The 13,593-nt window shown below is 43.2% G+C and overlaps 1 protein-coding gene across 4 annotated transcripts in view; it reads right to left on the reverse strand.

Annotated features, from left to right (window-relative positions):
* Positions 1 to 7,621: 7,621 nt before the first annotated feature.
* LOC120480580 (E3 SUMO-protein ligase RanBP2) overlaps positions 7,622 to 13,593 on the reverse strand; it is a 34,788-nt gene continuing 28,816 nt past the window's right edge. For all 4 annotated transcript variants that reach the window (XM_089133568.1, XM_089133567.1, XM_089133566.1 and 1 more), the window contains 4 exons: positions 10,897 to 11,057; positions 9,990 to 10,263; positions 9,200 to 9,534; positions 7,622 to 8,079 (listed from right to left, as the gene is read on the reverse strand). In XM_089133568.1, the coding sequence (XP_088989694.1) occupies positions 7,774 to 8,079; positions 9,200 to 9,534; positions 9,990 to 10,263; positions 10,897 to 11,057 (1,076 nt within the window). In that variant the 3' untranslated portion in view covers positions 7,622 to 7,773. The remainder of the gene's footprint in view (positions 8,080 to 9,199; positions 9,535 to 9,989; positions 10,264 to 10,896; positions 11,058 to 13,593) is intronic.

Below are 13,593 nucleotides of genomic sequence, written 5' to 3' on the forward strand. Positions count from 1 at the left end.
TTCCTAAATCTACACGTAGGCCTATTAGTATCATAACATACATACGTAGAGAGTAGGACGTTTCTTTTTCAATAAAAGCTGTTTCATTTGTAAAATACCCTCCAAATTACGTTAGGTGGCGTTATTAGGTTTCAAACCTAAGCTCCGCCCCTCACTTGCGTTCCTGGCGCTGGTGTTGGTTAGAATGTAACTCCGCCCCTTACTTCCGGTTCTGGCGCTGGGGTTCTGAAACTGGTGTGCTGCGGGTTTGCAGCTGGATACTATAGCTCTCTTGAAGCAAACACGGAAGTGAATTAAACTGCAATTCATCGAGTGGCCGCTTGAGGCTGGCTGCAAAAGCGAGTCAAATCTGTATCTTCCCCATGTTAAAATGTCTAACTTCATAGCAGAAAAAACATGTTTACATCGTGGTGGCAAATAGTTGTTTTGGTCTATATCACTTATTTTGCCCTTCATGACGACTGTGAGGGGGGTGCATTTTTTTTTACAACTCATCTGTTTAAATTATATTTGAAGGAGCATTTCACCCATTTCAACATTAATCTTTATTGAAAGTGGATCATATGTAGTCGAAATGTGAAAGAATTTTTTAATTTGGTGCCCTCTTGACCGAGAAAAAACAGAAAATAACCAAGAGGCGTATTTGTATGATAGACTACAGGTCCCACAATGCCCCGCATTGCACAGATCCGCAAGCCACACCCACTAATCCGGGACAGCGCAAACAGAGAATTCACTCTTCCGTCTACAAGGCTAACGTTAGCTGCCACCAGAGTTTGATTTCACACAATATGTCTAGTTAGTTGGCTGTGGCGAGCAGGACGATCGAGGGCGAGGGATGTAAGAGGACGGTGGCGTGAGTTATAACAGAGACTAATGAAAGACAGCTGTGAGGCATGAAGCTCACGGGATACACGGAGAAGCGAAAGCATAAAACGGGGAGCGACGACGGCAGATCGAGAGAAACAGGCCTGATTTTATGAAGTTTTGTTTCTGTTGTGTGTAACGTTACAGCAGTCGTCAATGAGGGGCTTCTGGCTTATACTTTTGTTTTGTATTTTTTCGCTTTACTATTTAAATGCTTAAATGTTCGCCGGTTCCTGCCTCCTTCTTCCCACAACAACAAACCCCGTTAACGTTACATTGGCAAACTCATTAGTGAATTACACCTCATTTGTATTTATTTCTGTTTGGTGAATTACTGTACGTTACCTGGATATTTAGTCAGGCGAAACTATCACAACACAAACGTCCGTGTGCTCGTTTGATTCAGAGATTTCCTCCTGGAGAAATTGCCATCGTTGAAATTCTCTGCAGCAGACGGACTCTAAGTCCGTAGGCCGTAGCACACAGCGAGAGTACAAGCAACAGCAAGCCGCCCAGCGCCAGAGTCAGTGCGGGGTCCTCCACCGACGGGCAGCCGCCTCGGCGTCTCCTGCTCCTCCATCAGCCTCAGCTGCTCTAAACTATACTGCGACTCATAAAGATAGCCACGAACATCGGATTCGAGCAACAGACTTTCAAAACCCTCTTCTTCCATATCATGTTTAGTTTCTTCCGTCATTGTCATAACTTACGATCTCCACAGCGCTTGTTAGCTTAGCTTCCTAACAAGATGGCGGATATTGATTTCAGTTTCTGCAAGTGAAGTCCCGCCCACTGATCTGTAATAGGCCTGTGGGTGAGTGGGTGCCACACCCTTGAATAATAATGAGCTAACATGTGTAGTTCTAAAGATTTTAATGAAATATGACTTCCTGCTTATCGTGGTGCAAAATGACGATTTTTACGTCACGATAAGCAGGAAGTTAAACACTTAAATCCTTATTTCTCCCATCTCAGGGGAAAATAAGGGAATAAACCATGACCATTCAAAAATATGACTGGGTTTCTAAAGATACAAAGCTTAATGCAAATGGGTGTAGTGACATTTTAAGCCTTAAAGTTCTGCATAATTAAGGGCGTGGCCACTTGAGTGACAGCTGGATTCTTGCCGCCGCTTTCACTGCTAGTCGTTTGTCTGCTGTCTGTTAGCGTCACCCTCAGCTGTGTTTCTGCTTTTTCCGGGATTATTTCATACAGTTTAATACATGTATTATACCTTCATCCGTGCACGCCGTTGGATTCAGTCGTGTTGAGTATGGAGAGAACGACCAGCGCCGTGTTTCCAGCTGTTTCCCTCATGGACTAATGGATGTCTGATGATTTCAGTGCTTTCTCTTTGTCCATGCAATAGATGCACACCCTTGAATGAGCACGGATTTCTAGTTCATTTACTTGAACTTCTGAGGTAATATCTTTGGTTTGACCCGTCTGAGAAACTGAGAGGCGGCCAAAATCAGATTGTAAAATGGACTGAATTAAAGCTCTTTACGAACTTGATGTGAGATGCCGACTGACATGTGCTTGAATCACTGTCACACGCACAAGCTTAGAGCAATATTGTAAGTGACTAATTAATTTTTAACTAGCAGAATAATAATGCATCACGATATTATCACGAATAATGCATCACGAGTTGACTGCTTGTATGTTTTGAGTGTGAGAATTGTGTGTGATTATGTACTTGTATACATGCTCTTAACTAATTGCCGCTTGTGAGATTAATAAAGTTGATAAAAAAGTAAATAGTCTCACTTTTAGTTACGTCTTAACTATTATAATATTTTGAAGGGCAAAAACATGAACTTTAACCATTGGCTTTACTTTTTCAATCAGCTGTCATTCAGCGAGAGGGCAGTAGCATAGCATTAGCACCTCAGCTCCACCCGCGTCCCGCCTCTTTGCCCATTTTAATTGATGCGGTAGTGACGAGAGGTGACGCGCTGCCAAGATGGCGATGGCCGGTCCCGCCCACTTTAGGCTTCAAAAACGCCCTTCAGAAACCTATGGGTGACGTCACGGATACTACGTCCATATTTTATACAGTCTATGCTAATAGCCCAGACGTCTAGACTAAAACAAGGCTAAATTTGGGCTGTCAGTGAAAATCCAATAGACGTCTAAACACAGCCCAAGAATAGACTAGTCAACAATTAGACGGCTATTGAACGACTACATATACATATAATAGACAACAAGATGGCTAAAGGATTCTTTTCACTCAAATATAACAGACTCTCCTAAATGACAATTCCATCCAAAAAATTTTAGATAAAAGGTTTATTTAGCAAAAGAACATTACATAACTTACAAAAAGATCAAAACATAAAAAATGACCAAACCGAATATTAAAATTACAATTTAAAATGATTTTAACATCAACAACTTAAGATAATAAAATATAAATCTCTGTCTGCCAAATAAGAAAAAGATGTGTGTGTGTGTAACGTTCACCGTATAGCTCTGCACTGCACCTGCAGTCCCTCTCCCCAGTATTCTGATCACCTGCACCAGTTCCCAAACAGCAACCAGCTCCATTAATCCCCCAGTTTACACTCAGTGAGGGTCAAGCCTCCAACAGGAACAGACCATTATCCCCGTCTCAAGAAGTGTCTCTTATGCTGTCAACACCGTCAGGTAAAGTATACTCACCTGTGAAATACTCACCTCTGTGTCCTCGTCCTTGAATCCGTGTATGCTGAGACTCTGTATTCCTCCTGAGTTCAACGTGCTTGGCTGCATCTGAAAGAGAAAAGACAAGTATCTCTGAACTGTGTTTAGACTAGGGGTGGCACGGTTCACAAAACCCACGGTTCGGTTTGTATCACGGTTTTAGGGTCACGGTTTTCGGTTCTGTACGGTTCTTGTTATTTTTTCTTTTAATCTTTAACACTCCAGAAATGTACTTCAGCATGTGATATATAGCTTAATTATCCACACTTTAGGATACAGTATTAAAAAATATATATTATATTCATGCAATCATGCACAAACTGAATTTTAGATTTCATCTCAGATTTAGATACAGCAAGAGAGAAGAAATTGACATGCTTTTTGTTTATTTGGCAAAAAAGGAGAATGTGTATCACTATCTCTACAAGAACTTGTGCATTTTTATCACATAAATCTTATTTACACAAAGAAATTAACTTTCATGTATCAACTGCTAACTTTTGTAGCTCTTACCAAAATTCTATCTTTTAAAAGAAAAAGAGAGGAACTCTTAAAACACTGTCTTTTAAATGTCAATATACATGAAACCTCATTGCCTATAGATAATTAAGCTATAGCAATAGCAAAGGCCATAAACATAAAGTGAAATTGAAATTCAACCTCAACACAAAAACAGTATCAACAATGCTTCTATTCCCAAAATGTGAGGGTACTTTTTTCCACTTAAAATTAAAGTGCAGGGTTTGGAAACGTATGACTGAAGCTCTTATCTATACACAAAGTGCCACTGTAGTTAAATTAAAATATCATAACATGAAATCCAAAATGTTCCCACACACCGGACTTATACCATAGACTTATACGACGCTGGCGCGTCCTCCAACTCCCTCATCTCTCCCACTTGCCATTTCTCCGCGTGCCGTGACCTGCAGCGCTCCATACTCCACTTTTACTGGCTTGTTTATTAACTTGAACCGGCGCTGCACAGAGCGATCGGTAATGACATCAAATACCGCGAAAGTGATGAATGCATACGGAGCCGAATCGCGCTAGATTGATGTTATTGATGAGCGCCGGTCCAAGTCGAACAAGTTTATGTCGCGCGAAAAGAAAACACACGTCACATACGTGCACGAGGTTACATTGCGCATGCGTCGAACCGTGAGACGCACACGCGCTCCGAACCGAGACAAGCGAACCGAACGGTTCGGGTGTTTTTTCATGTACCGTGCCACCCCTAGTTTAGACGTCTGTTAGATTTTCACTGACAGCCCAAATGTAGCCTTGATTTAGTCTAGACGTCTGGGGTATGTCTTCACAGCTATTAGACGCAAAATTGCTTGCTGGGTTTTCACACGCCACACATCCATTTTCTCACGCAGAGAAAAATCACGTACAAAGAGGACACCGACACAACTTTTGATATGGAACAAATCGTCAACTCTCAGATTCTGTTCTTATTTTTATGTGATTCGAACAATAAATACCATTTTGATGCTTTTAAATATAAGCGATTGCTGTCGCGCCTCAGTTCAAAGGGCACGTGGTATAGTGCCCCCCTTACCCGTCAACTAATCTCACTGACAGAATGGAGAAGTATCAACACATTCAGAGTTGGCCCAGAAAGAAGAAAATATGTCAACAAAGAGGATGTTTTAATTTCCAGAATGTGAATTAGACATGTTCATTAAATCAGGGTTTGTACAGATGGAGGAGCAAGATGGCGGAGAGAGCAGTTGTCAAAGTTGCGGGGTCCGACAGAAAAAGTGATTTTGACATCCAGAGCAGTTCATTTAGATCAACAGTCACCCCTTAAGTCACTGTGAGGTAAACATCTTCTTAAAAGACTATTATGAGACACTTTTCTGAAAAGAAGCACTAAATAACACACTCGGGATAAATGGCTAACACCCAGGACCAAGCTAACCTCAATGAACATGACTACAGTGTGGACGGGATACGTGAGGCCGTGATGTTTTGACGAGGTTGTTGAAGAAGAGGTGCAGATGGTAAAACCTCGGAGCAACCACACTCCGTTAAAGAGTCCAAACCCAAAGAAACTGAAGAGGAGAGATGAATCAAGAGAAGCTTACGATATTCACACCGTCACAAAGATCTGAGGAAAGACTGGATGCGACATTGATCAGCACATCCCAAATAATGAAAAAGAGGTGACAGAAAATAAAAATGAAATAATTCAACTCAATAGGCGACAAAAGAGAACGAGGAGCTGAAGGAGAGATGGAGCGATACGGAAGACGATGGATTCTCAACTTGATTGGTTTACCGGAGAAGGACAACGAGGACACAAGAGAAAGGGTGGTCAGTATTCTCAAAGAGTGACTCCGATATCGGTGGAAAAACTACGAGACAAGGTTGATACTGTCCATCGTCTGGGAAAGAAAGATGATCATGAGGCCGTGACCGATCATCATGCAGTCCGGCAAGCGGACGACGAGGGACGGGATCTGGAGGAGGTCGAGGGACACCAGAGTCCAATTCAGACAAGATCGTGAAGAGCTGTATCCGGCGGGACAGGAGGCCAGACGCTACGGGAACAAAGCGGATTTGAAGGAAGGGTGTGCTAGACGGGAAAGAGCGGAGGCACCTTTCACAGTGTCATCACCTGGATTCAGAAGTTTGATTAAGGGGACTGTTACTGTTAATGACAAAGTTTAATTCTGTGACGGATTGTTCATTCCTGCCTTAAATTCTAGATTTTAAAGCACATTTAAGAGCGTCTGTATTTTGTTTCATTCGTATGTCTATTGTTTTTAGTTTTTTAAGCGTTCGAGGTTTAAAGAATATCATCAAGCGTAAGGCCTTTTTTATTTTGTAAGGAAGTCAAAGCCAGCCTTATTTTGTTAAGAGACCCATTCTAACAAGGACGATGAAAAGTTCTGGAAGCAACAATGGGGAGATAATACTTCATATCTCATTCTGCAGGAGTGATGCTTTTATTTTTGAGGTTTATAGGGAAAATTATTGATTATAAAAGTGATGAAGGTCACTGGCTAATGGATGTGGTGGAAGAATTTGATTTTAAAATGATTTTGATGAATGTTTATGGGTACAATAAGAGGTCTCTCAATAGGAATATGATGTTAAAGTTAACAGGGAATGGAGTGCAAATTATGGCACGGATAGCATAATCATGTCTGTAGAGTGAGCGCTCGGAGCGGGAGACACAGAACCTGATTTATACACGGTTGAACTGGCCGTAACAAAGCGGGCATAAGATGGACACGAGCGCGAGTCCGCGGGCGAATTTAATAACGTGGAGTGTTGTTAACTAATTGATATAAGGCGCTCCGGATTGTAAAGCGCACTGAGTTTTCCCGTTTTTTGAGATTAAAGGCTTTTAAGTGCGCCTTATAGTGCGGAAAATACGGTCTCAAGCAATCCCCCTCTTCACATTCGACACGGTGTCACGCGAAAGGCGAAGCTTGAATTAACGGGTATGTCCCTCTTTGGCTAATGTACTTTCAAGATGGAGGGCAACATGGCGACCGACATTAGAGCCTCTTACCCGTATGTATTTTCAATGGCATATTATACACTCACGACAATACTTTATTACTTGAACGAAGTAAATATACATTGATGAACATATTTTTGAAAGAACAAGTGTTTTTAGCTAAGAATAAACTAAAAAAGTTACACAGTGTAGCTTTAATCAATACATATATGGTCAATTTCATGTAGGTCTCATCTATGGAGTAAAGGGGAAAAAGGAATGGATTTAATGAAAATGGTTATACAGCGGTAGCTTAAACACTGGTCACCAGTTTTCTGGAAACCACTTGGCTTCACTTTATCCTGTAGTTATCATCAATAATGACACTGAATAAATAGTGAAAAGCAACCGGCCAGATGTTTATTTATGTTCAGGAGATTGGATTGAGGTACAGCAAAACTGTATTTCAGCTCCATCTAAAACTCTGGAGGGAAATGTGCCTTTCAGCCAAAATACACACTCCTAAGAGAGAAAGCAAACCTCGAAAAAGCCCGTAAACTCAATACATATCAAGGTAAATCTGGGGTAAACAAGTTCAAAAAAAGCAACTTTATTTTGCAAAGCATAAATTTTATTGTCAACTAATGCAGTAAAATACAAACAGGACAAAAATAAAACACTGCATGTACACACATTATCTCTCACATTTACACAAAAGTTGAGGGAACAGTTTCCTCCATGAACAGAAGTTTCTCAAACGTTCAGAGCTGTCCACAGTCTGAGATGGTGATGGCTTTAGTGGGTTTGCCGTCCTTCCCGCCCAGCTCTCCTATTCTCTTCACCACATCCATGCCTTCTTTGACGAAGCCGAAAGCCACGTGCTTGAAGTCCAGGTGTTCTGCTTTCTTGAGGGTGATGAAGAACTGCGAGCTGTTGGTGTCTCTGCCGCGGTTGGCCATGGACAGCAGTCCCGGGCCCGTGTGCCTCACGTCGAAGTTCTCGTCCTCAAACTTCCCTCCGTAGATGGACCGTCCTCCCGTCCCGTCCCCGCTGGTGATGTCACCCCCCTGAGAGACAACAGACCAATCAATCACCTTTACTGGTGTGTGTTCACAACCAGACCAAACCACCAGTCATGCACCCAGTCCTGATATATTCTCCATAAATCAGAAGCAGTGTCTGAATATGCGCCCATGACTGCTGACGATCTAACCTATTAGTGTAGATCCCGCCCTGAGCCGCACGTTCACAGGTTCAGGCTTTTAAAGTTTGTCCTTTCGATGTCTTACAGGTTAGGCCGTTGTTGGCCGGATCACGCTAGCATTCTGCTATTGTGTGACGTCATCACAGTTTTGAACGTATTTTTAGAACAGATAAGTGAACTTAAAAATGCAGTTTTCAGCTGAGTGTATTATCTTAGCCCTCCCTTTTAAATGCAACTTTCAAATTACTTGACAAAAAATTACATCCTGAGAAAAGTGGATTTCTGGAGGTGAAACCCCATTGACTCCCATTCATTCTGCACTCGACCGCGAGCGCCCCCGCATGGACAGAAACGCGTTACTGCAGCCAGTCCAGAACCCGGAAGTAACCAGCCAGTGCCAATTCTCTTCAATTAGATATTCTCTGGTACTGTGAGATTCTCCAGGTTTGAGTATCTGAAGCCCGAGCTGTACAGGCTCCGCCCTCTTCTGGAAAGGGGGCGTGGAGCAGAAGCTCATTTGCATTTAAAGGGACATGAAAACCTTTCACACCCAAATAGAAAATATCTAATAAATTATCTGTGGGGTCTCTAGAACTGAGACTTCAGACAGATACTGTGGACACCTGAGTCTTATACTGTATTACATAAAAGGGGGATAATAGGTCCCCTTTAAAATCAAAGAAAAAAAGTGTTTATGAAAAATCCTAAACAATAAAATGACAATAAAACCCACAATTTCAAAAAAAGTCCCCGTTCAAATAACGCAATGAATGATGCAGACTCGCTCTCTGACAGTAGATGGCGCTAATGAAACAGAGAAATGCCCTGGTAAACAACATTATGATTCTTGTTTTTTCATCCCCAAATTTAAGAACGGTTGAAACGATAACTTAGACTTTTCTTTTACATTTAAAATTAAAAGGCTTACATAAAAAGGCTTATATGTTCTGAGTTTAAGGAGACATGCAGTGTTGCAGCCTCACCTGACACATGAAGTCGGGGACGATCCTGTGGAAGACGGAGCTGTGGAAACCGAAGCCCTTCTCGCCCGTGCACAGAGCCCGGAAGTTCTCCGCCGTTTTGGGAACGATGTGAGCGAACAGCTCCATGACGATTCTCCCAGCCGGCTCGCCATCGACGGCCATGTTGAAGAACACCACGGGGTTGGAGTCTCGAGAATGGGCCTCGGCCACGGACACCTGAGCGCAGTCGGCCCGCGACATGAAGCTCTGGCAGTCGACGAACGCTCGTCTGAAGGACTCGGCCAGCTCGGGAGTCTTGAACTTGGCCGCGAGCTGCTCAACCTTCCCGTCTCCCTCTGTTAGTGGGAACACACACACACACACACGTGAACAACACTGCACAGCAGTTTCCACTAGGGCTGAGTTTTATTCATTAAAAAAATGGCAGTTTGCCGTTGTGTGTTCGTGTAGTTTATTACGCGTCTGCTATGAAACCACGTTACTGATGCACAAACAGTTATGCGCTATTGTAACCTAATTTTCCTTGCATGCACATTAAGGAAATTATATTTTATTTAAGAACAATTATTTCAAAAGTTAATACACTTTAAAAAGTGAAGTCATTTCAAAAGTGGTTTATATTTGCCCATTGCACTCGCTTGCGCCCTCTTGTGGGCACAGGAGACAATACAGTAGTTTCTGTAACATGAAGTGTTGCCTAAAGAATTCAAATTTAGCCAAACTTTAAGAAAGAAACTCAAGTTTCGCTCATCAGCCCTAGTGTCCAGCGGGTGCGGTGCGAGGGCTGTACCGGAGTGGTCGGTGGCGGTCCACACCAGTGCGTTGGCCGAGGTGTTCATGGGCTTGAGCTCCATGCTCTGGCTGATGGTGTGGTTGGCACAGACCTTCAGCACCTGCTCGCGTCTCATCAGCACACGGTAGCACTTCTTGACGGGGTGGAAGAGGATCTTGATGTCTCCCACACCGCGCTCTTTCCACTGGTTGAGCTCGCGGTCCCAGCGGTAGAGTTTAGTCCTTTCTTTGAACAGGATATCCTCGTCCTCCTCGCCAGACTTCACCTCCACCTGCAGGAGTCACATCACGTCACGTCAGCTCCCTGTGTAAATACCCATCTATCTTACCGCTGTCACATGCTCAAACACAGGCTCTGACCAAAACACACTTTTATAAATGTTAAAACTCAACTATTTTTAAGAAAAGGGATGAGAAAATTATATTCCTGATATCTGGGCAAAGTCATCCAGCGATCGCCGTAGAAGAATAAAACACAGATAGAGATCTACCGACTGACGAAACATGAAAACAAACTGGACTGTGACAATATAAGGCTCATCTGTGTTCAAGCCATCTCGGGTATTTTAAAGTATGTTTATAATCGTTATAGCCTTTAGAGTACAATATATAACATAATTCTGCCTCAGTCTAAGACATGAAGTCCCGTTAGACCGGTTATTTCAAACACTCGACTGACGTTATGAAGTGAAGCGGGTCATTCAGTGTTCTCATTGGTTGGTCAACAGGTTTGTAAAGAGAGATGCAGGTTCTGAGTGACTCAAACTCTCAGCATCTACTGCAAACTGACCCATCCACTGATCTCAGAGCTGCGCTTCATCATGAAACACTGAACATATAAAACTGATTTCATAATTGCACTTATCGTTCGGCCCTTGATTAACCTCACACACACACACACTCACCTCTGGCAAGGACACGATCGGCTCAAAGTGGATCTCCTCATTACGGGGAGATTCGTCATCACTGCCCTCTTCTCCTTCATCGTGTGCTTCTCCTCCTTCAGTTCGCACGGGTGCATTACCGAAGACCGCGGCTCCGGCGTTTGACCAAGAAAAATTAGCATCTACAGAAATAAACGTCAGAAAAAAAAGTGAGAATTTTCACAAATGCCCGTATCGGCGAGTATCCTCGTGAAAAGACAGCACGTGTAGTTTCAGGATACTGGATCCGGGCATTGAGTCTTCAATGGCGGACAGCATCAGGAATATTAGGCTGCTGTCACTAGGGTTATTCAACAACACAAAAACTAAATACACCCACTGCTCTAGACTGAATAACTTTGCAACTAAAAAACATTTTATATTTCATTCATACAGTGAAGACTATGCAGTGTTATTATACATTTGATACTTTGATAAAGGTTTGGTTAAGGGTAGATGAGAGACACCTCTCACTGTGGGAAACACCTCTTGCTTGGACCTCCATCAAGCCCTAAACACAATCACACCGACTGAGACGAAGCCCCGCACCGTCCCGTATGAACACCAGCGCCGGCCCAAACAGCACAGCTCTCCGAGGGGAGGATAATGGGCTCTCTGGTGAGATCACTCATCAAGGTTATACCCATAAAGCTTGGGAATATAAGCTGGATGTGGGGGCAAGATAACCCTGGGAAATGTGTGTGTGAACCTGATACACACAGGGTTAAAGGAAATGCCTGTACCCGCATCAGAGGTCAGGGCGAGCAGTAACGCCGTCTATGACATCATCTTCATATCCTGCTCAAATGGGCCTTCCAGGAGCAGGGACAGATCCCAAACTGGGAACATAGGTCTGATAACGTACAGCATTCATAAATATACTTATGATAGGATGCTCATCTACTGTCACACCATTAAAACCCATGTGACATGATGAAATGGCTGCAATCGTAGAGAAGGCCTTCCCGTCCTCCAGTATCGCCTGACAATGTACGGTATGAAGAACGGCATCTTTGACCCAGAGGTCTCTCGCTGAGGAAGACACCACGGATGTGAATACAGGAGTTGAGCCATCTCTGCGGTCTATGGCCTTCCTGGCAATAATGGAGGCCTAATTCTGGACGGAGTGGGAGGATGAGGTGTACTGGTGGCCAGGGATGTGCTAATGCATCTCCAGTGAGAAGAACAGGCATGAAGACTTCTGGAAAGGATTCCCCGTCTGTTAGTATAAGGACCCACTGGTGTGTTGATGATCAGACGCACACAACAACTCTTTATTTGCAGGAGGAAGTGTTTGAGGGCCAGGTATACTGCAAGGAGCTTCACTATGCATTACTTTGGTTATGTCCATTATCGCTGCCCAACCCTGAAAGGACGGTGGTGGTGACCACCTTGCAGTCTGAAATCACTCCCATTATCACCTCTTTACTGTTACTACATGCATTTACTCCAGTAATAACAGTAAATTATACATTGTCACAAGTAACTAACCCTAAACCAACCCCTAACTCTAAAGTAAGTGAGTACAACACACTACGTCTCAATGAAGTAAGCATAGGATGCTATTTTGGTCCATCGCTACGGTTTATATGGGATGGGGCGGGGCTTCCCGGAGCACTGGCCTGATAGGTGTTTGTATAGGAGGATCTTTGTTGACATTATTGTACGCATGCGCGAGTCGTTGGGTGGCAAGAAAACAACAGAATGGCCGGCTGTAAAGACGCGACAAGCACTTTCAAGAGAGTTAGCCGGCAAAATCCACAATATATAAGCACTTTAATATCTGACGACCGGAGGAGGTTTGGAGAGAAGCTCAAAATTTGTATTGGTGTCAAAACCGACGCCCATATGTGATTTGGGATGTCAAAAAACGTCGGTCCGACTCGCCCGTGTCTTGGCCACTATAATCTGCTGGGGAGACATTTATTCTAATTTAATAGAAACCCCTGGACCCTTCACTCATGACAGATTAAAGGCTTTCAGAAGTCGGGAGGCCTATGATTATTTTGTTTCTCGAAAAGTTGTGCCGATCTTTTCTGCCAAACAGAAAGCAGTGATAGTGCTAAAAAATGACATCATTAATTTTGCTTAAACATACACGCCACTTTCAAATCAAGTGGCGTGTTATCTTTATGCATTTTGAGCTATGCGTGTATGTCTCTGCCGTTAAATGAAGCGAAACGAAGCAAAATGTAGATCTGCATCTGGGGAGCGATATTTTGTCCTAGAATGGTACCGTTAGGGGAAGACTCATGAATGGTATTAGCCACAGTGACGGGTAGGTTTAGGGACGGGGTTGGGGTGGGTCATATTTATATACAGTTAGGGATGGGACGATAACCGGTTTCACTATAAACCGTGATAAAATGTACTGACGGTTAGTATTATCGTTTAAAATTTAATTATCATTAAAACCGTGTTTGATTATCGCGATTTTAATAACTCACTGAATCCTGTCGGCCAGTCTGACGCAGCCGCGCAGCACGCAATACTTTTTTAAATTACTATTCGAGAAGGAATGGCGGAAGGCAGTGACCGTGCTCAGGAGGGTTTTCAGCCTTTTAAGAGGACCAAATCTGAGGTGTGGTCATATTTTGGGTTTTACAAAAGTCCTGAGGGAAACTTGATCGAGGATGGTCACCTTGTCTGCCGAGCAAAAAGTCACTGCAATAGAAACAC

The sequence above is a fragment of the Pimephales promelas genome, chromosome 7, assembly GCF_988280905.1.
Source record: "Pimephales promelas chromosome 7, fPimPro1.hap1.1, whole genome shotgun sequence".
Lineage (NCBI taxonomy): Eukaryota > Metazoa > Chordata > Actinopteri > Cypriniformes > Leuciscidae > Pimephales > Pimephales promelas.